Raw genomic sequence first — 26,741 nt, 5'->3', positions numbered from 1 at the left:
TGCTCGAAATAATTTTCAGGGAATGCATTTAGCACAATTTCGGATGATGTTTTATGCGTACCTCCGGAATTAAACATGTATTTTCACCACCATATCAAGGGTAAATTAAAGTCACGACCAACTAGAATAGTATGAGTCAGGTACGTGTTTGAAATCAAACTCAAATTTTCTTTGAACCTTTAGCTACTGTATCATCTGAATTGGGACGTCGGTAAAAGGATCCAATTCTCACATTTTTTTTTTTTTTTTTTTTTTTTTTTTTCTGGTTGCCAAGAATGACCTCTGCCAATACTAACTTACAGGAACTACACTCCTGGAAATGGAAAAAAGAACACATTGACACCGGTGTGTCAGACCCACCATACTTGCTCCGGACACTGCGAGAGGGCTGTACAAGCAATGATCACACGCACGGCACAGCGGACACACCAGGAACCGCGGTGTTGGCCGTCGAATGGCGCTAGCTGCGCAGCATTTGTGCACCGCCGCCGTCAGTGTCAGCCAGTTTGCCGTGGCATACGGAGCTCCATCGCAGTCTTTAACACTGGTAGCATGCCGCGACAGCGTGGACGTGAACCGTATGTGCAGTTGACGGACTTTGAGCGAGGGCGTATAGTGGGCATGCGGGAGGCCGGGTGGACGTACCGCCGAATTGCTCAACACGTGGGGCGTGAGGTCTCCACAGTACATCGATGTTGTCGCCAGTGGTCGGCGGAAGGTGCACGTGCCCGTCGACCTGGGACCGGACCGCAGCGACGCACAGATGCACGCCAAGACCGTAGGATCCTACGCAGTGCCGTAGGGGACCGCACCGCCACTTCCCAGCAAATTAGGGACACTGTTGCTCCTGGGGTATCGGCGAGGACCATTCGCAACCGTCTCCATGAAGCTGGGCTACGGTCCCGCACACCGTTAGGCCGTCTTCCACTCACGCCCCAACATCGTGCAGCCCGCCTCCAGTGGTGTCGCGACAGGCGTGAATGGAGGGACGAATGGAGACGTGTCGTCTTCAGCGATGAGAGTCGCTTCTGCCTTGGTGCCAATGATGGTCGTATGCGTGTTTGGCGCCGTGCAGGTGAGCGCCACAATCAGGACTGCATACGACCGAGGCACACAGGGCCAACACCCGGCATCATGGTGTGGGGAGCGATCTCCTACACTGGCCGTACACCACTGGTGATCGTCGAGGGGACACTGAATAGTGCACGGTACATCCAAACCGTCATCGAACCCATCGTTCTACCATTCCTAGACTGGCAAGGGAACTTGCTGTTCCAACAGGACAATGCACGTCCGCATGTATCCCGTGCCACCCAACGTGCTCTAGAAGGTGTAAGTCAACTACCCTGGCCAGCAAGATCTCCAGATCTGTCCCCCATTGAGCATGTTTGGGACTGGATGAAGCGTCGTCTCACGCGGTCTACACGTCCAGCACGAACGCTGGTCCAACTGAGGCGCCAGGTGGAAATGGCATGGCAAGCCGTTCCACAGGACTACATCCAGCATCTCTACGATCGTCTCCATGGGAGAATAGCAGCCTGCATTGCTGCGAAAGGTGGTTATGCACTGTACTAGTGCCGACATTGTGCATGCTCTGTTGGCTGTGTCTATGTGCCTGTGGTTCTGTCAGTGTGATCATGTGATGTATCTGACCCCAGGAATGTGTCAATAAAGTTTCCCCTTCCTGGGACAATGAATTCACGGTGTTCTTATTTCAATTTCCAGGAGTGTATCTACTTCAATTTTGCGACACGATAAACTGCTTCTAACAGTAAAAAAACACGCTACCACCAACCGTGTTTAGCCTATCCTTTCGGAACACCATTAGGTTCTTCGCAAACATTTTGGCTGAGCTTATCTCCAGCTTTAGCCAGCTTTTAGTGCCTATAACGATTTGAGCATCGGTGCTTTCTATTAGCGCTTGGAGCTCTGGTACTTTCCCAACACAGCTACGACAATTTACAAGTGTTATACAAATAGTTCCTGTATCTACATTCTTGCTGTGTTTGCCCTGCATCCTTTGTGGTTGAACCCCTCGTGTTTTCCCGAGACCCTCTAACCTAAAAAACCGCCCAGTCCACGCCACAGAGCCCCTGCTACTCATGTAGTCGCCTCCTGCGTATAGTGGACACCTGATCTATTCAGCGGAACCCGAAACCCAACCATCCTTTGGCACAAGTAGAGGAATCTGCAGCCTACACGGTCGCAGATCCATCTGAGTCACATTACTGAAGTTCGTGATTTCCCTCCCTCATTCATGTTATTGGTAAAGTACTACAAATACTTTGCCACTGCACCGAGCTGTGTTATTGTAAAATAAATATTGTAGGTGTAGAATATTTCTTCATGTTTTTCAAGTGCATCCTTAGCAAATTTATTACAGTCATAGTTTTGTAACAAGGGTAGTAAAGTCTCAGCAGCTTCATTTTTTGCTGTCCTCCACCTCGTAATTTGCAGTGCTTGGCATTTGACTCCAATGCTTGTACATAGCAGTTGCATCTAAAATGAGATACATTGTGTAATGTAAATGCTCAATACTCTATATATAATTTAATGAGAAAATATACTTCAGCACTTAAAGAGGTATTTTCAGCTTTGTGTCACAACTGCCATCTTGACCATTGCCCTTGTGAAAGAGGCAGAAAATGTAGTTCATAATTCAGATGTATCATATTTTACGAGTCACTAGCAGTTACAGCCTATATGTCTATACTTTATAGAGTTATTGTAAATGTGTTGGCAAATTTGACACACAAGTGCAACAATAATTTAAGTGCATAATTATTTCATAAGTGGCATACTGGAGTACACTGTTCTAGAAAAGACACAGAATTCTGTAAGTGCTGTGCAGTTTTATTTCTGAACGCTTTGAGAATTGTATTAAAATGGATTTTTCCTATAAGAAATTACGTCTCAGTTCTGTAGCATTATTGTTTCTGTTGATAAGGAGGATGATGGGATAGAATGATATCAGAAATGTATCTAAAAATAAAGGTACTTTATTTTGTAAACTAATTGGATAGTACACAAACCATATATGTAACATTTAACGTACTGACACATAAAAAAGTCTTTTTGTTTCTCATTATTGTTCAGACATTTGCACATATATAAAAACACTGATCATAGTCCATTAGTACCTAATTTAAAAAAGGAGTTTTCTCTCAAAGCTTGCGGAGGTCCAGCACAAAGACCTGAAAGGAACCAAAAAGTTGTTAGTTTTTTTCTTGACAGCAAAGAAAAAACATTTATGTTACTAACTATGCTATTTTATAGCACAATTTATGTATAGAATTTTCATCAGGTTAGCATTTCCTGTATTTCATTTACTACATCACAAAATTAAATGAATTTTAAATCCTTGAATCTCCAAATATTTCCGAGAAGGCCGGCAATCATCCAATAAAGTGTCCCTTGCAAACCACAATGTATTTCAGAGCACAATTTGGTAGAAAGCAGTAGTAAATGTATCACAAATTCAATGTGCATTGATCAAAACTGCAATATTTTTTAATCATCTTACACTAGAAAAAGTAACTGACTCTTAAAAACTTAACCAAACTTTCATATTATTCCTCTGAAAATCAGACAGATTCATTAACTGAAGAGGAACTGCTAAAGAATACTTCTACTAGTTCTGATGTTTGTTGCCAAAAATTCACAAACCTCTATGAAGTACACGGCAGGGATTACTTAGCAATGTACTGAGTATTACAGATTTCGTCCATTCCAAGTGCCTATGGTATGAGAATAGCAGCTACTTTAGAGTGTGTGTGTGTGTGTGTGTGTGTGTGTGTGTGTGTGTGTGTGTGTGTACGCGTGTGTGCGTGCGCGCTCACTCTCATGTTGCATGCACCATAATTAGCCTACTTTTGGTTTTGCAGTCCTTATGGGAATGATATGTATGGAGCTGTAATACATTCTTACACTGTTTCCTTCAACTCTGGTCCCTAGAACTTTAGAAGCATGCTTTCAAAAGATAGCTGACATCTATCTTCAAAAGCCTGCCACTAAGGTTTTTCAGCATTACTGTGATGCTCTCCCATGAGTCAAACAAACACATGACCTGATCTCTCATGTTGTCTCGTTGTGATTGATTAATGATGTGCTTCCGGATGGCTCCACCAGGTTGGCATCCAGGCAGTGAGCTCACATAATAGCAAAACTTGCAGCACATGGTGAAGTCAGCTTGGTCAGCTGTCGAAATACTGTGCAGACACCAGAAATGACAACTCAGCAGAACATCTGAAACCACAGCATTAACCATGTGACCGTTCATGGTACTCTTCTTTGGACATGTTCCATGTTAGTCATATTTGGTACCTGATTCTACACACCTGAGCAGTATCCTAAGATGGGACACAAGTGTTTTGTAAGCAGTCTCCTTTGTAGACTGTCTACATTTGCACATTATCCTGCCAATAAACCAAAGTCTACTACCTGAATTATTGATGACTGACTTTATGTAATCATTCCACTTCCTAGCCCCACAAACTACACTCCTGGAAATTGAAATAAGAACACCGTGAATTCATTGTCCCAGGAAGGGGAAACTTTATTGACACATTCCTGGGGTCAGATACATCACATGATCACACTGACAGAACCACAGGCACATAGACACAGGCAACAGAGCATGCACAATGTCGGCACTAGTACAGTGTATATCCACCTTTCGCAGCAATGCAGGCTGCTATTCTCCCATGGAGACGATCGTAGAGATGCTGGATGTAGTCCTGTGGAACGGCTTGCCATGCCATTTCCACCTGGCGCCTCAGTTGGACCAGCGTTCGTGCTGGACGTGCAGACCGCGTGAGACGACGCTTCATCCAGTCCCAAACATGCTCAATGGGGGACAGATCCGGAGATCTTGCTGGCCAGGGTAGTTGACTTACACCTTCTAGAGCACGTTGGGTGGCACGGGATACATGCGGACGTGCATTGTCCTGTTGGAACAGCAAGTTCCCTTGCCGGTCTAGGAATGGTAGAACGATGGGTTCGATGACGGTTTGGATGTACCGTGCACTATTCAGTGTCCCCTCGACGATCACCAGTGGTGTACGGCCAGTGTAGGAGATCGCTCCCCACACCATGATGCCGGGTGTTGGCCCTGTGTGCCTCGGTCGTATGCAGTCCTGATTGTGGCGCTCACCTGCACGGCGCCAAACACGCATACGACCATTATTGGCACCAAGGCAGAAGCGACTCTCATCGCTGAAGACGACACATCTCCATTCGTCCCTCCATTCACGCCTGTCGCGACACCACTGGAGGCGGGCTGCACGATGTTGGGGCGTGAGCGGAAGACGGCCTAACGGTGTGCGGGACCGTAGCCCAGCTTCATGGAGACGGTTGCGAATGGTCCTCGCCGATACCCCAGGAGCAACAGTGTCCCTAATTTGCTGGGAAGTGGCGGTGCGGTTCCCTACGGCACTGCGTAGGATCCTACGGTCTTGGCGTGCATCCGTGCGTCGCTGCGGTCCGGTCCCAGGTCGACGGGCACGTGCACCTTCCGCCGACCACTGGCGACAACATCGATGTACTGTGGAGACCTCACGCCCCACGTGTTGAGCAATTCGGCGGTACGTCCACCCGGCCTCTCGCATGCCCACTATACGCCCTCGCTCAAAGTCCGTCAACTGCACATACGGTTCACGTCCACGCTGTCGCGGCATGCTACCAGTGTTAAAGACTGCGATGGAGCTCCTTATGCCACGGCAAACTGGCTGACACTGACGGCAGCGGTGCACAAATGCTGCGCAGCTAGCGCCATTCGACGGCCAACACCGCGGTTCCTGGTGTGTCCGCTGTGCCGTGCGTGTGATCATTGCTTGTACAGCCCTCTCGCAGTGTCCGGAGCAAGTATGGTGGGTCTGACACACCGGTGTCAATGTGTTCTTTTTTCCATTTCCAGGAGTGTATTATGCGCAGATATTTGTATGAATCGTCTGATTCCAATTGCAACTCACTGATGGTGTAGTCATATGATACTGCTTTTCTGCATTTTGTGAAGTGCACAATTATATATTTCAGACCATTTAAAGCAAGTTTGATTGAATATTTGTGCAGCTTTTTTCAGATAGTAGTTCACCATATGAAAAATGTCTGAGGATATCGCTTCTTGTGCCAACAATCCTCCAGCCAAGACAATATGATGTGTCCTGCTCTGTAAGAAATATTCAATCCAGTGACAAATTTTCTTTTATACGCACATACTTGTACTTGTGTTAATAAATGTTAGTGCAGTACTACAAGTCAAGAAGTACCGCATCCACCTTATTTCTTGATCCATTGTTTTCAGGATTTTAGGATGTGATGTGAGAAAAGTTCAAGTTCAGTTTTACACAATCAATGTTTTCATAATCTACACTCATTGGCATGAATGTGATCATTCTCTTGAGATACCTCATTACATGACTCATGCTATCTTTCAATCAATGGGTACATAGGCCCTACCTCTCTTGTGCCAAGTCTTCATCGCAGAGCAGCACTTGCACAATAAATCCTCAATTATTCGTTGGATGTATGCCAATCTCTGTCTTTCCTATAATTTTTACTCACTATCACTCTTAATATCATGGAAGTTACGCCCTGGCATTTTAACACCTGTCCTGTCATTCTGTCCCTTTTCTTGTTAGCGTTTTCCATATGTACCTTTCTTCGCTGATTCTGCAGAGAACATCCTCATTCCTAATTTTAATCAGCCCACCAAATTTTCACCATTCTTCTGTGGCACCACATCGCAATTGCTTCTATTGTCTTCTGTTCTGTTTTTCCCACAGTCTATGATTCACTACCATACAATTCTATGCTCCAAACTACATTCTCAGACATTTATTTCTCAAATTAAGGTCTAAGTATGATACTAGTAGACTTCTTTTAGCCAGGAATGCTCTTTGCCTGTGCTCATCTGCTTTTGATGTCGTCCTTGCTTCACCAATCGTGGGTTATTTGCTTCCAAGGTAACAGAATTCCTCAGTCTACTACATGATCACCAATTTTGATGTTAAATTTCACACTACTCTCATTTCTGCTACTTCCCATTACCTTCATCCTTCTTCAGTGTACCCTTAATCCATATTCTGTACCCATTAGGACATCATTGCATTCAACAGATCCTGTAATTCTTCCCTCCACTAAGGATAGCAATGTCGTCAGTGAATCTTATCACTGATATCCTTTAACCTTGAATTTTAATACCGCTCTTGAATCTTTATTTTATTGTCATCATGTCTTCTTGAAATAAGGTATTTAAAACTTGCTCATTTTTTAATAGAGCCACAATGTATTTCACTATTTACTTATAAGACTCTGCAGCTTTACCACCATTACTCAGTGAACACAGCACTTTAAAACTTAATCAAAATTTCTGAAACATTATCACTGCAATTGGTTATCCTTCCCTGAAAATGCTGCTCCAACTCCAACATAGCAAAATTTGTGGGCTAGAAATTTTTATCTTCCCCTTTCATAGTTTAGCGAATCTGCACACAAAATATGAATAAAATCTGAGATCACTGATTATACTTGTAGACCGCATAATACACAATCATCCTACTCTGTTTTCTATGCACATTTGACCACCAATATACTAACATATAGAAATTATTCAGCAATTAAATGATTACGTTATAAGAAAAATGGTATCCAGAAAACTCTAGCAACTTGAGTGGTAAGTCCTAGGTGGAATACTGTTTTAACCCACGATAAATATTCACCGTGGAAAATAATGTGCCTTGAGTGTAACAAATTCCAGTTTTGAAACACTCTTCAAACTGGCCAATTTTTCCTCTTAGAGTGCTTGTACAGTTCAGTTAGCAGAAACAAACTCTACAAAAAATTGAAATTAAGGAGAGAGGAAGCAGTCCATAAAACAGTTAAATCATATTTTAAGAGTCCCTGGCTGCTACAGGCTATATCTGGTTAGTTTAGAGTGTTCTCAGACCTGTATTTGCAAACTTGACACACACATGCCCCAATAGTATGCCATTTAAATTAACAAATACTAATCTAATGAAAGAATATCTGGAGCATTATTAAAAGCACTGAAAAGCTAAGTGACTAATACTTTCATAGGCATTGTACTAAGGAACACTGTGCACTGTAAGATTCAGAATTCTGTTAAGTGCAATGTAGTCTACTTTCTGAATGCTATGAGAACTATGCAGCAGACTGATACATACCTCCTGGGTTTAGAGAAGACAGCTGCACAAAAACTACAAGACATATTGAAAAATGGCACTTATTGGTGGATAGAGCACAGTGTTTTGATTCGCAATATATTCTACGGCATTGTCCCATGGTGCACCACTAGGGGGCTGGGATTCCAGAATGTGGTACACAACAGATCAAAGAATGCGTTGTGTCCCAGAAATCGCTAAATGTGAATCATTTGTGACATTTCAGCAATAATTTCCAATCAAAAGTCAGGTAAAAGCTTCAACATACAAAACAATCCATGAGTGGAACATTGCATCCCAAGAGTCGACTTATGTGATATGAACACACAGTCTAGCTGAGACTGTCAGCAGAGAAGGTGAAGCATGCATGGAAAACACTCGTTAGGAACACAAAGACACTGATGACACATGGCAGATGCTATGTATGGTGACTACTCAAGACAATGAGCTTTGTTTCGACTTTTGCAAAGATGTGATGCGGCGACTTGAGTATGGTTTTTCACAAAGCAGGTTTTCAGTGACAAAGCCACATTTCATGTGTCTGGAAATGTGAATCATCGTAAGATTAGGTTAGATTAGGTGTTTGGTGTACAGAACATCCATAAAATATTTTGGAACTCATGTGTGGTTTACTTAAAGTAATGTCTTTTGTGCCATGTCCTCTTCAAATGGTTATGAATCATTTTTCTTTGTGGAGAAAAATGTGACATGTTTTGTGTACCTGGACATGCTCCAGCAATGCTTGTACTACAATTACAGCAACACAGTGGAGACTTCATTTTGTATCAAGATAGTGCTCCACCACACTCTTTTTCAGAAGTTCAGAGTTACCTCAATGCTAAACAGCCTCAGCTTCTCATTATGACTCACCTCTTCTTCAGTGGCCCCCATAGTCAACTGACTTAACTCTGTGTGATTTATTCTTATGGGCTTATGTCAAAGATCATGTTTTCCTGCCTTAATTTGGAAAAGCTGCAAGAATGAATAATTACTGGGGCTGCTGCTGTCAACCATGGGTGTTGGGACATGTGCAACGAGAGTTTGACTACTGTATTGTTGTTTGCCATGTCACAAATGGTGCCCATATCAAGCACCTGTAATGTGAGTCAAAAACCTAGAGAAATGCTCTGCCCACTGATGTGTGTCCATTTCCTGTGTGTCTTATAGTTGTCATACAGCCAACTTCTTAATCACAGGAGGTGCTTATGAATAAGCATATGTTGCACTTGTCAGAAAATTATAATCTTCCAAATACTGCCCACCAAAACTCATGTACATGATTCAATCTAAACCAAATACTTCCTGCAAACAAGGTTAAGGCCCATCACTCTCCCCTCTCAGGTATTTTGTTATCTCTGCATTTTCCCTCAGATATAACTTTACTATCTTAAGAGATTATTTCATCTGCAAGTTGAGTTACATAAATTTCTTTTCAGCTGGCTGATGAAGTTTCCTCTCAGCAGACAAGAAATATATCCTTAAAAACAAATAAATAAATAAGAAATTGTTTCTGATGACAAAACCGCTAGTAACAAGCTGGGGAACTAAATTACATCTTGCTGTTTCTTTTCTTTTTTTTCATAATCTCACAGGTGTAGCTATTGTGATTTTTCTTACCCTTATATGTACTATAGTATCAACCAAAACCTAGTAACTTCAATACTTACACTTCCATCAGAAGCACTGGCTCCTACTTTATCACCCCTTGAATTCCAGCATACTTCAAATATCCCTCCTGTCCCCTTGTAACTGTGGACAAGCTGACCAGTCTGCAAAACAAAAGCAGCAAGTTAATTACTTTTCTAACAACCAGTAAGATGTAAGAGGCAGAATACCAACAGTATCAACTGTACAAGAAATATTTGGAAATCTTTACACTAGCAGCCTAAACATAAAAAATTAAGTACACACACACACACACACTAACTAGTGTTTCTGCAACATTAACACAAACTTTAGAGATGATGGCTAATATCTATCTCCAGAGGTCTCTGTCAATAGATAAAAGAAGACAAAACATCATTATAAACTACAAAATCTGCCCAAAAATTATACCTACAAGGCAAATGCTGCAAGTGGTCTCCATTGTGTTTTGACAATATTAAGGGCAGCATCAGGCAGTGGTCAAAGTTTTATAGGCTACAAAATTATGAACAAGAAAAACACTGTATGGGCACATCATAAAACAAAGTGCAGTTTACAGCCATGGAACATATAGGAAGAACGTCTGACAAAACAATACACACATTTCAAAAAAATAATATTAAAATTACCTTCCAAAAGACAAATAACATCAAAACACAAATATGACATAAATTACAAAATAACAAGAACAAGTAAAAACGCTCAGGAGTTTATAAGGTTTTATGTCACAACTGTGATATGAAATATATGGGCCTGACAGATTTATACACAATTAAAAAAGAAAATGCTTCAGGCTACTACTCTGGCTGTCTCCCTTGTTAACTACTGCTTCCCTTTAATGTTCTTTGACTTTTATATCTGTAGTCTGGTTTCTGCAACAGTTGTGAATAGGTTTCACTACCTGTATTTTATACCTTCTACCTTCAGAATTTTAAAGAGTGCATTCCTGTCAAGATTGTTCAACTTTCTCTAAAACTACAAATGCTATAAAAATAGGTTTGACTTTCTTCAGCCTATTATGTAAGATAAGTCGCAGAGTCGTACTGCCTTGTGCGTGCATATATTTCTCTCAAATCAAAACTGATCCTCCCTGAAGTCAGTGACTACCAGTTCTTTCATTCCTGCATAAATAATTCATGTTTATGTTCTTCATCTATGAGTCCTTAAGCTGAAGGTTCGGTTATGTCCATATTTGTCAGCACTCCAACTTATTTTTGAAGTCTGGAGTCATTTCCCCTGTCTCATATGTCTTGCAGAGGTCATTTCGCCTGTCTCATATGCCCTTGCATACCAGGTGGGGTAATTTTGTCATGGCCAATCCTCCCATGGATCTCAATGATACCGAGGGCATATAATCTGCTCTTGGGGCCTTATTTTGTACTTGAGTCTTTACAAGGTACACTTGAGCCTGTCAGAGTCCCCACAGAAAGAAAAAAAAAATCACAAGGTGATAAATTGGGTGACCCTGGGGGCCAGGGAATGTCTCCTCATGAAGAGAGAACATATACAGGAAACAACACACTCTAAACTTCTAGATAATGCCGAGGAGTATTAGTGGTGGCCTCATCTTACAGGAACCAGACTTCTCCCTCTTAACAGCCCCCAAAACAAAACTGGTTTAACTTAGGTCAGAGGAAGATCTCTTATCATGTGACAGTGATATTTTGAATTACCCCTTAATGTTACACCATCATCTTCAAAAAAAAATTCAGACACCAAATTCAGCAACAACACACCAAATCATCACATGAGAATTATGAAGTGGTTTTCTACTGCTCAATAGTGGAAATTTCGTTTATTTACGGTACTTGACAAGTGAAAGCGGGCCTCATCAGAAGAAATCAAAATAGTGCCATGAGGAAAGTTCTGAAGAATTTCCTCACAAAGAGCTCAGTGAGTTTCAAAATATCTCTCACTTAATTCTTGGGTAACCATCATTTTGTATGGCTGCATTTGAAGATATCAGTGCTGGATTCTTCTTACATCTCTATTGGACAATCCCAGGGCAGGTGCATGTTTAGGTGCTGAGCACTTTGGAGATTGCTGCATGGATGCTTCACATGGATCACACGTTCTGGTGTTGTTACAGTCCAATGTCAGTCAGTTTTTCTTTTCAGTGCAAAATCTGGTAATCTGAAGTTTGAAATCCAAACTCTAATGGTTTTTCTATGAGGAGCAGAATCATGTCGGCCAAGTCCACACCAAATGCAAAGCGCCCACTGAGTAGCAATCACAAAACCACCATTACAAATATACTCCTTTCAAACAAACACATGATGCTCGTATAGCCAAGCAATGGCACGTACTGAAAATGGCACATACCCCCTTCACATGAGTATCCCCATCACAGCCCAAAAAGCAGCCTCTCCAGAAACGGGTGGTCTTTCTGCCGGACCCTGTATATGTTTGTAATTTGTCTTGTGTACATTAGGAAATCAAATGGTGTCTATTCAAACTACTCGTAAACAGAAAGCAACCAGGGGCAGGTGAAAGATGTAGCCCTTTACAACGTAACACAGAAGGGCGGTAACGACACCATTGGCAGGAATGCTGAAATGCGGACAAGAGAGAGTCATCATTCTATTGGGCACATTTAACTGCTGTTGTGCCCAAGCATACAGGAATACCCTACCCTTAGCTGTCAGGTCTTTCTGCCTGCTGAGTGTATATGAATGCCTGTAGCCATCTGGGTGCCCTACCTGCCTGCATACATGTATGCCCATAGCCACGAAAGACTTAATATCGAAGCATATAAAGCTCAACAGTGCATAAGAGAGAAATTTTCTGTCAAAGAGATGCAACACTTTGTCAGCACAAAAACAGTACTGCTAATGTATGACACAGCTGTGGTCAACACTCACAGCACTCTATAAATCCTGAAGCATGAAACAAGCCAGCTACTGTCATATGAAGCTATTCATCTCACACTTTACAACTTTCAGCATAATAAACCCAATTTGCCCACAGATTTCTTCGGAAAAGTTTTACTTGTGTTTTCTGGCTTTTGACTACTTTTCCTATTCAAACAATTTTCACTTTTCAACATACTTCACTTTGGAAATGCCAAGGCTTATAAACCATGTGATGCATGTCACTGCAGCTGGGCTGCATCAAAGATGTTAACAGACTTTTGTATTTTGATATCAGACCATAATGATAAAGTTGGCGGCAGGGAACTTGCTCATCTGTGCAACAAGTGAGCAGTAGCCTCAGATCCAGAACGCATGGAATTCTGAAACAGTTCACTTAGCTTCTGTTTGAGAAGTATAATCAAAAACTCCTTCATCATTTGAAATAGCTTCTCATGCATTGCAAGTTTTTGAGAAAGACAATGCAAAAACTGCTATATGTAGTAGTTGATATTGTAATCAACAGTCAACAAGTTAAGAAGTTAACAAACCGCACCTTCCTTTCCCCAAAGCCCACTTCTCCACAGTGTTCTGGTGACATGTGGTAGATTAAGACATAGTGTAGTCCCATTTCCACAGCAACTGTGGAAAAAACAGGATTCCAATCACTTTTCCCTTGGTGGAGACTGCATTAGACACGCATATTGTTCTGCACCTCAAAGAGCACATTTGCATCACAGAGCACATTTGAATAACAAGTCTTCTAAGTGCACATTAGACTCAAACTGTCCCTGCAGTTACCCTCTGCCCAGGTGCCCATAGTATGGTAAACAAAAGCATTAAGTGCATAGCACATGTCTGGTACTTAACACTTCATTAATACTATTTTGAAGTCTGCCACAGTGATTTACTTACATGGAGTGTGCTGCTTGCAGTTCAACAACATATACATCATCCTGGAAACAAAATAAACTGGAACTTACTGCAGGAGCAGATGACATGCTGCTGTCCAAAACATCTACATGATTTAAAATATTAGCCATCTTAAGATGGGCATCATAGCCCAAAACCAGTTATGGTGGAGTTCACAAGATTCTGACATGGGTAAAATAATGTAAGATTAAATGTTTTAGAAGAAAGTATAGATCCAGATAAAATAGCTGACTAAGGTTCCACTTTCGCGTTATTGGAAAAACGTATGGATGATTTCAATGAAGAAAAAGTTCTGCAAACAATACAGCACTATACAATGCTGATATTGTGAAGACACTGATATGCCAAACCACGGTAGGGAATAATTTTTATCTTCACAGGATTATTTTAATGTTTTCTGAAAAACTGACATCACATTAATGTGAAGGACACAAAACTACATAAATGACCACTAAGATAGTACTTGTGATGTGCTCATGTAAAAGACTGGTTTGAGGTAGGAGTTTTCTTTACGTTACAGGCTGGTTAGGAGAAGAGTTATTGTTGGTTATGAACAAAGGAGAGTTCCCACATATAAGTACTATGGTATGAGAAAAGGGAGAAAGGGTAAGGGGTACCAAAAGGGCAGATCTACATCTGTATCTTGGGGGATATGTTTGAGGATGTCGTGCAAAAGGATACCATCTCTGAAGGGGAAAGAAGCACGGTATACATCAAATGTGAACAATGTATGACTGAGGAATGTGGTGAAAATAATATATAATGCTTGAAATAGTAATTACATGTTTAATCTGTGTGGTTTACTGTAATGTTGCAAAATTAATGTAGCCTCAGTTGTAAAATAACTGGAAATTTTAAAATGAAGATAATAAAGATACTGTTTGAAATAGTACAGCAGAGATAATATAGATCAAAAAGGTGATTTGAATAGTAATAAAGTAATACAGAAGTTATGAGACAATTTTAAGATACCCATGTCCTCAAAATGTTATTTCACCAAATTAGCTTAAAGCCAAAATAAAATCTTTCATGGAACCACATGGCAGCCAGAGCATGATAGGCCTCATTACTCCTGTAAGCAGGGTTTATTTTGATTACTGAAGTTCACATTAGAAGGCATGTGACTGTTAAGTAAAAAAAGATTGGCGATCTTTTACAGAAGCTAAAAATTTAGTGCAGCCTCAAGAACAGCTATCAACATGAGTAACTTAGAACTAGATATCCTCTGAGTAGTGAAGCAACTTAAATCACTTAGTAAAAGCAAGTCTTCCAGTCCAGATTGTCTACCAATTAGGTTCCTTTCAGAGTATGCTGACGCAATAGCTCCATTCTTAACAATCATATATAACTGGCTCGCTCAATGAAAGATCAATCCCCAAAAACTGGAAAGTTGCACAGGCCGCACCAGTATTCAAGAAAGGCAATACAGAACATACACTGTGTTCAATCACTATGAATTACCTCAAACAGAATGGTCTATTGACATACAGCCAACACCGATTTAGAAAGCATCATTCTTGTGAAGCACTAGTTCTTTACTTTCATGAAGTGTTGAGTGCTATTGACAAAGGATTTCAAACTGATTCTGTATTTCTAGATATCCAGAAGGCTTTTGACACCATACCTCAAAAGCAACTTGTAATCAAATTACATTCTTATGAAATATTGTCTCAGTTATGCAACTGGATTCATGATTTCGTGTCAGAACAGTCATCGTCTGTAACAACTGACAGAAAGTAATCAAGTAAAACAAAAGTCATTTCTGGCATTCCCTAGGATAGTGTTATAGGCTCTCTGTTGTTCCTTATCTATATAAACAATTTAGCTGTCTTAGCTTGTTTGCAGATGTGCTGTCATTTATCGTCTAGTAAAGTCATCAGAAGATCAAAGCAAATTGAAAACAATTTAGAAGAGACATCTGTATGGTGTTAAAATTGGCAATTGACTGTAAATAATGAAAAGTATGAAGTCATCCACATGAATGCTAAAAGGAATCAGTTAAATTATAAACAATTTAAACTGGAAAGAACACACAGAAGATGCAACAGGTCTACTAAAGAGACTGCCTACACTACACTTGCCAGTCCTCTTTCAGAGTACTACTGCGCGGTGTGTGGTCCTTACCTCACAGGACTGACAGAGTACATCAAACAAGTTTAAAGAAGGGCAGCACGTTCTGGGTTATCAAGAAATGGGGAGATAGTGTCAAGGACATGATACAGGATTTGGGGTGGACATCATTAAAATGAAGGTGTTTCTCATTGGGGTGGGATCTTCTCACAAAATTTAAAGCACCAACTTTCTCATCAGAATGCGAAAATATTTTTATGATGCTGACCTACATAGAGAGAAATGATCATCATAACAAAATACGGGAAATCAGAGCTCACGCGGAAAGAGATAAGCATTCGTTTTTCCTGCATGCTGTTAGAGAATGGAATAGCAGAAATTACTGTGAAGGTACATTAAATGAATTTGCAATTGTGAATAAGGACAACCGTCAGCTGTAGAATGGAATGATGACAATGAAAATTTGTGCCAGACCAGGGCACGGACCCAGATTTCCTGCATATTGCAAGCGGTCACCTTACCATTTAGATACCCGTGCATGACTCATGGCCAGACCCAAACTTCCACACATCATCAAACATGTGCCTAGAAGCTGTACTCGTATATCCATTATGTATATTCCCACACAGGTCGGACAATTGTACTTGAAAGTCACGTGCCCAGTATCGGCAGATAAATATGATGGATATGCATGCATGTCCAAAGGAACAGGCACTACAGCAGCTATAGCCATTGTGAAATACATTAAATGAATTCAATGAAGTGGGAAATCCGGGTTTGTGTCCCAGTCCAGCACAAATTTTCATTGTCGTCATTCCAGTCTACACATCTGATGGCCGTCCTTATTCACAATTCAGAATTTATTTAATGTATTTCACAATGGCTATAGTCACCGCAGTGCCTGTTCCTGTGGACAAGTATGCATGTATTTGTTACGGTCAAAAAATGCAATGTTGATGCGTAAAGTATGTTATTCTGTACTCAATATACTTGTCATTAATTTGCTAAAATTTCTAATGAACACTAGGAAACTATAGTAAAGAAAATATTGTTTGTAGATTTGGATCCCCCTCCCAAATGTAAAATCAGCAATCAATATGTAAGATGATGATCATGAAGAGAATCACTATCATACTGTCTATGTTCTGTCTAATTCTCTACAGAAAGATGTTAAAAAGAGTTATCACTCTCATATGAAGTCTTTTAATGGTAGAAAATTTCATATTCAGAGCATGTAGTAACACCTTATAATGAGCTCAAATGTCTAGGTGGGGGAGTGGAGCATATCCTTTCAGCTTCTTACAACTCCAGGGGAATGAAGCATATCCTTTCATCGTCTTACAGATGAATGACAATCCAACAACAGTAATTTATATATTATGAAATTATCAATGTAAACTAATATATGTATGATGTCAATATAATAGAGGGAAACATTCCTTGTGGGAAAAATATATCTAAAAACAAAGATGATGTGACTTACCAAACGAAAGCGCTGGCAGGTCGATAGACACACAAACAAACACAAACACACACACAAAATTCAAGCTTTCACAACAAACTGTTGCCTCATCAGGAAAGAGGGGAAGGAGAGAGAAAGACGAAAGGATGTGGGTTTTAAGGGAGAGGGTAAGGAGTCATTCCAATCCCAGGAGTGGAAAGACTTACCTTAGGGATTGGAATGACTCCTTACTCTCTCCCTTAAAACCCACATCCTTTCGTCTTTCCCTCTCCTTCCCCTCTTTCCTGATGAGGCAACAGTTTGTTGCGAAAGCTTGAATTTTGTGTGTGTGTTTGTGTTTGTTTGTGTGTCAATCGACCTGCCAGCACTTTCGTTCGGTAAGTCACATCATCTTTGTTTTTAGATATACTAATATATGTATGGTGAGATACTGTGTGCTGTTCTACTTTACTGTGCATAAGCAGGACCATATTGAGGGACAGTGGTCACGGTGACTTGCCAAAACGAAATACCTGTTCAGATGCAGCAGCAAGTATTCCACAGATCAACAAGCTGCCCTGGACATGCACAACATTTAAAGAAAAATAGGAAAATACATCGTAACAACACAGGGGAGAAAGTAGTTGCTAAATTGCAAAGTAGTGACATCTTTGATTTGTACAAGCTGTTTATGTACATGAAGTACGGGCAAATTAATTCATGTTAGACATGACTTAATGCACAATGTTTACTTTCGAAATATACCGCAGAAGAAATAACATGTTCCAGATTTAAAAACATAGACACAGCTTTGGTGTTCGAGCCCAGAAGATCCCCTTGGGAAGCACACCATCAAATGGCTATTATGTATAACTAACAATCATCCATATTACATGAGCAATAACACCACACTGTTTATATAATCTCTGAAAGAATAGAGCTCAGTGGTCTAACAGTAAGGCAAGTGCCTGGGAACTGAAAGGTCATGGAATTGAATCAGATCTTGGAATATTTCAGTCATTTTTAACCCAGCCCTCACCTCTCAATCGTATAAGGATTTGCCAGGATCAAAAAAATGGTTCAAATGGCTCTGAGCACTATGGGACTCAACTGCTGAGGTCATTAGTCCCCTAGAACTGAGAACTAGTTAAACCTAACTAACCTAAGGACATCACAAACATCCATGCCCGAGGCAGGATTCGAACCTGCGACCATAGCGGTCTTGCGGTTCCAGACTGCAGCGCCTTTAACCGCACATTGCCAGGATCAACACATGGTTCCAATTCCACGTAAAATTTTAGGTCACCATTAATGGGGTAGGTTAGCGACACGCAAGGTGCTGAAGTGGCTTTCAACAATGATCTGCACCAAGCTGTTAAGCAAAACGGAATTCTTGTGTTATTGTTATTTGGTTCATAGTTTTGATTAAAATAATACTATTTCAAGTCTCTCTAAGTCCATCTTTTCAGAAATGGTTGCGGGACTGGGCTGTTCGCTACAGGATGTCAAATCAGACACCTTTCAGCTATCTAATTTTAGGCTACCAGTTTCGGCGATTTACTATGCCATCTTCAGGTCCCTGAACAGTAAGCAAATAAAATAAGTTTGGAAATTACATGGCTGAGAGGTATTTGATTTGACATCCAATACAATTTCATGTTTACAGTGTAGGAAGTTCTTCCAAAATTGCAGCACTGCGCAGTAGTTCTAAACGAAAAGATGTGTATCTGATTAACTCTCAGGCTGACTGAGGCAAACATTTATTTTCTAACCGACTGGAGCAAGACTATGCTTTCGAAAACGAAAATGTTTGGGTGATAAAAAAAGTACTGAAATGTAGTATAAAATGTACCTATATCTGAAGTTTCATATTCTTGTGTGATTAAAATGAGTTCTTGTTTTGTAATTAACATTAAAATGATTTTAAAAAACAAGAGCTCTGTTATAAACAATTCAGAAGTCACAGTATTTTTGTGGTATGAGAACAAGAAAATAAATTTTGATGATGAACCAGTGCACTGACACCAACAGCCAAAAAAATGGAAATTTCCTGCAGTTACTTAAATGCACATTGTATGGATTTTGAATCTTCAACTTTCTTCTAAGCTAATGCCTGCATTCTCAGATACAGAGTGAAATAACAGAATTTTCACTATACATAGTAAGAAATAAAGTTTTTGTTTACCTGAGTTGACCAGATGTGTACACATTTGTCAAAACTTCCAGATGCTAAAAATTTACCATCAGGTGAGAAAGCCACACTGTAAACAGGTTCTGTGTGTTTTGTAAGAGTGTGTATGCAAGCACCTCTTTCTACATCCCAGAGTCTCACAGTCGAATCAAATGAAGCACTGGAAAATAATAATAAATTAATTGTGGTTATTATAATGTGATCCACAAAATAACTCTCAATAAGAGGTGCATGCAATGGCCATGCAATCCAAATTGAAATAAATATGTGGGGATGGGAGGTGGGAGAGCAGGCTGTCCTTCTTTATTAAGAAATTATGTAACAAGAAGTTATGTAGACAACGCAAAAGTATCCCTGCATGTTAATCTGTTAGAACAAAGAAAATAAAGGAAGAATATAATTTAAAAAGAAAAACATGGGGAAGGGGTGCCTTGAGGTGAGTCATATAACAAACCAGTTTTTTTATTTGATGATGATAAAATAATAATAATAATAACAATTATAATGACAACAATAATAATATTTGTATTTTTTTGCACATATCACCACTATTGGTGCCATATGTTTACAGAAGTTTCTTGTACCACACAGACTTCATTCAATCTTATCAGTTTAAAAATCTACTTACCTTTCAAATTCTACTGATGGCTATGTACACATTTTTCAGATGCTAGTCTTTGGTGCGCATAAAAATATCTCAAATTTCCGCTTTGTAAAACACGCTGATAAGTGTAATGCATATTTTTGGAAACAAACTGACAGATTTTGGAACTATAAATATTAAAAACACACACATTTATAACCAGGTAATTCCTTTTTCTGTCAAACTGCTTTCTATTGCAACAAAATGAACAAATTTTGCACTAGTGGTAAGAATTTAAAGAGATTTACTCTGCAACTTTGAAAGCTGATGATGGTTCAAAGTTTTGGTTGTTTACATAACAAACTGAATTTCTGTTTTTCAGAAGTCTGTTGCTTGCTGCCTTTGTATCTGGTACCAGCAAATTTTCGTTAATGAATTGTTTTTATTTTTCTTGAAATCATGGAGCTATGGAAGATCTCAACACAAGTTTACTCTATTTCATTTTACTCATTGCTTTAACATCATTCAACATTGTTGTGTACAAGTGTCAGCTGACATTTCCCATTGCCTGCTGTGTCATGTGGCAATGAAGCCACACTGACACCAAATTCATATGATACTATTTTTTGTTGAAGCCCCTAGTTGAAGCATTTCTTACAGGACTTTAAACAACAAGGTAATGTTATGATAAAAAAAGTGAGTCCTTAAGGACATCACAGTGGAGACCAAAGTTACACAATGAATCAAAAACCCAGGAGTAAGGCAGCTCAGTTAACTGTCCTACTTCTGTGAAGTATTAGATTTTCACAGAACTGGTTGCCATAGATGAGGCTACCTAAGTGTGCTATATTCTTTGTTCAATGCACTGAACATCACTTCTACGAGTTTGATAAATACACGAATATTATTTTTATTTGTCTTCATCTAAGTTGCAAATAAGCTTTAATAAGTGTTCTGGGCCTCATTCACAGCAATCACACATAAGGATATGGAGCAGATGGTACAAGTTTGTTAAATATATGAACGTTACTTTTATTTGTATGGGTACACATTTGTTAAATACATGAATATTATTTTTATTTTTATTCATCTAAGTTGCAAATAAAATTCAATAAGTGCTCTGGGCCTCATTCACAAAATGACAGATAGGGGATATGGAGCAGAGGACTGCCAAGGTGCTAAACATCCTCAAGGTACACTGATCAGCCAGAGCCTTACGACCTCCGACCTATTGTCAATATAAGCCCATCCATGCAATAGCAGTGTCACCTGGTGAGGAATGACTGCTAGTCAGACACTCGGCATAAGCATCTCGGAAACTGCACGACTTGTCTGGTTTCAGGGAGTGCTGTGATGAGTGTCTTTAACATGTAGCAAAACCAAGGTGAAACCACGTCCAGATGTTGTTGGGTTGGGCGGCCACCACTCATTACAGATGTTGGACATTGCAGGCTGGGCAAACTGGTAAAACAAAAATGGCAGTGATCTGTGGCAGAACTAACTTCAGACTTTAACTCTGGGCAGAATATACAAGTGTGTCTGAGCACAACAACACTTCTAATGATGGGCCTCTGCAAATGACAACCCACGTGTGTGCCAATGTTAACACCACAACATCAGCACCTACAACTGAAGTGGACACATGACCATCGGCACTGGACGTTGGCACAGAGGCAGAATGTTGCACGGTTGGATGAATCCCGAAACCTGCATCATCATGTTGACAGGAGGGCGCAAATCCGTCCTCTTTCAGGGGAGTAGCTCAGCACCGTGACGGCCAAGGAGTATTACACAGGTTGCAGACTACATACACCCCTTCACAATGATCATGTTTCCTGATGGCAGTGGCATTTTTGAATAAAATTATGTACCCTGTCAAGGAGTGTGATGGAGTGGCTTGAGGAACACAGTGGCAAATTTCAATTGATACGCTGGCCCTCCAACTTCCCAGATTTGAACCCAATCGAACACATCTAGGACATGATTGAACCTGGTGTCAGAGTTCATCACCACCCCTCCCCAGAATTTACAGGAATTACATGACTTGTGTGTGCAGATGTGTTGCCAACTCCCTAAAGTGACCTGCCAAGGCCTCATTGATCCCATGCCATGATCTGCTGCTGCTGTTATCCATGCCAAAGGTGGACATACCGGCAATTAGGTAGGTGGTCATAATGTTTCGGCTTACCAGTGTAATTTGTCTTAAGTGTTGGAAAGCAGCCTTTGGGCATTTCTAATTTTTGTGTAAACCCAGCATGCTGTATGGATCAGAAAGATCAACTACTGATGATGTCTATCATGAAGAGATCAGATTAATCAAAAGTGCCTACTAGACTACTGTATTTACTCGAATCTAAGCCGCACTCAAATCTAAGCCGCACCTGAAAAATGACACTCGAAATCAAGGAAAAAAAAAAAATTTTCCAAATCTAAGCCGCACCTGAAATTTGAGACTCGAAATTCAAGGGGAGAGAAAAGTTTTAGACCACACCTCCAAATTGAAACAAAGTTGGTCCATTGTAACATGAGACACAATTTAGGTTGAATGGATGAAGATAACAGCTACAGTAGTTTGGTTCGAGTCTTAACTTAGCAGTTACGCTTTATGAGGTAGCCATTGCTATGCATCAGGCGCTCCGTCTATATTTATACGGGTACCCTTCCTTTTTCACATGCTTCGTCTGGTTTGAATCGATTGCTTATTTTGCTTTGATCTGATGAGTGCCGTTCTCTTTGTTATAGGTGTTTACGTCACCCTAAGATGAAAATGCATTATTGTACTGTGTCATGTATTGTTTGTCACATTCTGATAATGAGTGTTTACGACCTGTTGCCGCTTGCGGCATGGCTTGCTTTTGTGTGCGCTACCGCCGCTTACAATAAAAAAAAAGAGAGGAATTGTTTCATTGGCGAAACAATGGCAAGAGACTGCTATTTGTTGTTACTTACACTGCTGCTTCCTTTGATAATAATCAAGAACCAAATAATAGACTGCGTATGATAGATGTTCTGAGCGAGTGTTTAGCGAAAATTTTTCTCCATTTGAAAATCTTTGCAGACACCTCTTTAGTACAATACATTCTGCACAGAAATTAGAATTGTCTTAGATTTAAAAAATCTAGTCAGTTGGTGTGCTTCATTTCTGACGGTATTACTAATCAGCATAAGAATAATACGAATATAAACATGACATGATATGCATATTCTTCCGCGTTTGCTATTGTCTCACTCTAGTTTCATAGTTTATTAGGCAGGCAGGATTTAAATGAGATAGCAACAAACACAAAAGAATACATGGCATAATGTTTACATTCATATTATTCTTATGGTGAAGAGAATACTGCATATGATTACGATTCATAAAAGTTCCTATTAGCAACCATCTCTTGCCGCAGGTAGGAAAAAATTCAGGACGTAGAGTTGGCCATATTGACATACATTCCAAACAGTCTTGCCAGTCGGATTTTCGTAGTATATTTTTAGTGATGCCTTCAAATGCAGAGTGTGTTGTTGTTGTCCTCAGTCCATAGACTGGTTTGATGAAGCTCTCCACGCTTTTCTATACTGTGAAATGCAGAGTAGCAACACTTGTAAAATAAGAATGAAAATAACTTAGAAATTAAATGCTGAAATTTAAAACAAAATTTTATTAGGTTTGTAAAACATCTTATAAGTAATGTTTAAAATATCAGTCATGATTCTAAATCAGTATCACTTGATTCTTTGTTGCTCATTTCTTCATGCAGAGCATTGTCCACCGTACCATCTAGTGCATTGGATATCAAGCATTATTTAAATACTTGTTGCACAATATGATTTGAAAGACACTTCCATGCATCATAAATCCATTGGCACACTTGTGACAAACTTGAGCATTTTACACATCCTGTTAGTGTCAGTTGTCTGTCGCTCTTCGAAAGCCAGTCTGTGTACATGCATTTAAGCTTGTTCTTAAATGGTTTATTCAAACAGACGTCAAGTGGTTGCAGAATTGACATCATCCCACCTGAAATTAGTGCCAAGTCCGTTTTGCTTTCCACTAATTCTCGTTTTACTGCAGGTGTTGTATGGCCTGCGTACACATCTAGTACCAACGGACTGCGCAAACCAGAGATCACTTGCGTAAACCAAGCAGTGCGCCAGGACGAGGATTCCACGCACGCCTAATCCATTCCAGCACCATGTCCTCCGAAAACCAACCAGTTTTGTTTGCTCGTACAATTACAGTTTTTGGAAACACGATTTCGGTAAAGTCTTTCGCTTGAAAACTGTGAATGGGAGTAATTTATATCCATCTGCTGTGCAAGCAAGCATGACGGACATCCGGTGTTTTTCACCCCCTGATGTAAGAACACTTACGTCTTTCCTTCCTTTGGCGCCAACCATATAATTTGATGGCATGTCAAAATATACGGGACCTATTGCACGTCAAAAGACACTTGAACCCTTCTAGAGCTGCTCAGGTATCGTTTTTTGGTGGTGTGACACTGAAGTGAAAACAAGAAGGAACAACGATAGCTAAACCATACCCAGGCAGATCTCATTTACTGATGGACACGGACCGTTGTGCTTTCACGAAGGTGACCATAAAAAATTGCACAAAATAAGGAGAAGGAATCACTCATGGGTTCCAATGTGCTACAATCAGATCAGCTAGCACAATGACTATGGATACGGGGTTCGGGGTTGAACACACTGAGAAACAATGGTCGAGCAGCTACTCACAGCCACATATTTTTGTACTGAGAAACAATGGTCGAGCAGCTACTCACAGCCACATATTTTTGTAGTCAATGCAAAGTAACACAGGAGACAGCATGAAGAGTGATCCCACCAGACAGTGGATGGTGTGGAGTGACGAGTCATCCTATATCCTGAGGTAATCCAGAGGAAGAGTTTGGGTTTGGCAAATGCCTTGAGAATGTTACCTGTCATGACATGTAATGCCAACAATGAAGTACGCAGGAGGTAGCGTTGGCGTATAGAGGTGTTTTTTTGGGTAGTGGACCCCTTACTGAACTCAAGAAAAAGCTAAATGTGGAAGGCTGAACACATTTTACGGTATTATGCACTGCTTACAGTACAGGAACAGTTTTAGACACGATGATTGATTGTATCAGCAACATAATACACACTGCCAAAAAGCAGCATATATGGGGGCAATGGTTTGTGGACAGTAACATTTCTGAAATGGGCTGGTATGCCTTGAGGAGTCTCAACCTGAACCGAATGGAACACCTTTGGGGTGGGTTAAAAATCTAAATTTGTTTTAGTCTTAGGCATCCAACATCAGTACCTTCTTTGGTTTCAGCTCTTGAAGAAGAATGGACTGGAAAGCCTTCACAGACATTCAGATACCTTACTGAAAGTGTCCTCATCAGAGTTCAAGCCATCGTAAATGTGCAGTGTGGAAACCCCCCCCCCCCCCCCCTTATCATATTAATGTCTAATAGATGTATGGATGGTTTTGATCAGATATTTTACAATCAATCTGAAATCTCCAAATGTCTTCAGGCCTTTATCTGAATAATTCCTTTTATTTTATCCATACATTCTCTCAATCTCTTCCACATCTGTGGACCTAGTTGGCATATAAACTTGTGCTACTGTGTTGGGTGTTGGCTTCTTGGCTATGATTAATACATTCAACGTGCTGTTCATAGTAGCTCACCTCCACCCCTATTTTCTTACTCATTATTAGATGTTCTCCCATATAACCCTTGTCTGATTTTGTATTTACAAGCCTGTACTCATGTCTCCTCTTCCTGCCACCATGCGTCATGCACTGTCATTATATGTAACTTCGACCCATCCATTTAAATTTGTAAATTCCCTAGCCAATCTATAAGATTAAAGGATCAAACATTCTACACTCTTGACACTCAGAGTGCTAGTTTTGTTCCTACTGATGACGATGTCCACTTGAGTAATCCCTGCCCAGATACCAAATAAGTGCCAATATATTTTACCCATCATTAAACCACACAGTAGAGTTGTATGTCCTTGGGAAAAATAATAGCTCTGGTTTCCCCATGCTTCCAGCTGTTGTCAGTACCAACACAGCAGAGTGGTAGCTAATGTTAAGGGGACGTTTCAATCAATCGTGCAGACTGCTGACCCTGTAACTATTGAAAAGGCTATTGTCATTCATTGGGAATCACAGGTTTGGCTGATGTCTACAGAGATAAGTGTCTCTGTTGTGGTTGCTCCCTACAGTATGGCTGTCTGTATCACTTAAGCATACAAGCTACCTTTTGATAGAATGGACTGCATTGCTGTCTCATCTATAGTGAAAAAGTCTCACAGTGCTTGGTGTGAGTAACAGTTTCTATAGCACCTGCTTTTATCTATTTCATGCAAGCTCATTTTTTCAAAAATAAACATTTCTATGACACACTGGAAAGTTACATTTTCATCTCCAGCTAGAACAACTATCTGGCGCATCCAAACAGTGCTGGGCTCTGCTTCCTAAGTAGCACACCACTCTCTGGCAGCCTCTTGATTCCAAGAATTCCTTTGCTGCTTCCCCAGAGTTGTGCTGTAACTCTCATAACCGTGCAGGCTTTTGCAGAATTCCTCCGTACTCTGAGATATGAACACACACACACACACACACACACACACAATAATCTGACACACAGTTATTTGTGTAACATGTCATGATACCTCTATTAAGAGTCAGCACAGGAAATGGTGTGCAATGCACAGTAACCAATTTTTGTCCGAAGCATTGGGCGAGTTCATTGATTTGTTCGGGAGGGGAGGGCCACAATGTTTGCCCCCTTTCGCCTGGTCGGTGATGACAGAATTGAGGTGCATGCCCTGTCCTTTCAAATGATTTTACAGAAAC

The 26,741-nt window shown here is 40.4% G+C and overlaps 1 protein-coding gene across 1 annotated transcript in view; it reads right to left on the bottom strand.

The window, feature by feature from the left end:
* Nucleotides 1-2,983: 2,983 nt before the first annotated feature.
* Nucleotides 2,984-26,741, bottom strand: part of LOC126237505 (F-box-like/WD repeat-containing protein TBL1XR1) — a 196,211-nt gene continuing 172,453 nt past the window's right edge. Inside the window, exons 9-11 of the mRNA XM_049947662.1 lie at nt 19,303-19,468; nt 9,848-9,949; nt 2,984-3,194 (exon numbers count right to left, since the gene is read on the bottom strand). Of these exons, the coding sequence (XP_049803619.1) occupies nt 3,165-3,194; nt 9,848-9,949; nt 19,303-19,468 (298 nt within the window). The 3' untranslated portion in view covers nt 2,984-3,164. The remainder of the gene's footprint in view (nt 3,195-9,847; nt 9,950-19,302; nt 19,469-26,741) is intronic.

This window comes from Schistocerca nitens, chromosome 2, assembly GCF_023898315.1.
Source record: "Schistocerca nitens isolate TAMUIC-IGC-003100 chromosome 2, iqSchNite1.1, whole genome shotgun sequence".
Classification (NCBI taxonomy): Eukaryota; Metazoa; Arthropoda; class Insecta; order Orthoptera; family Acrididae; genus Schistocerca; species Schistocerca nitens.
This window is presented reverse-complemented; position numbering and strand designations above follow the sequence as displayed.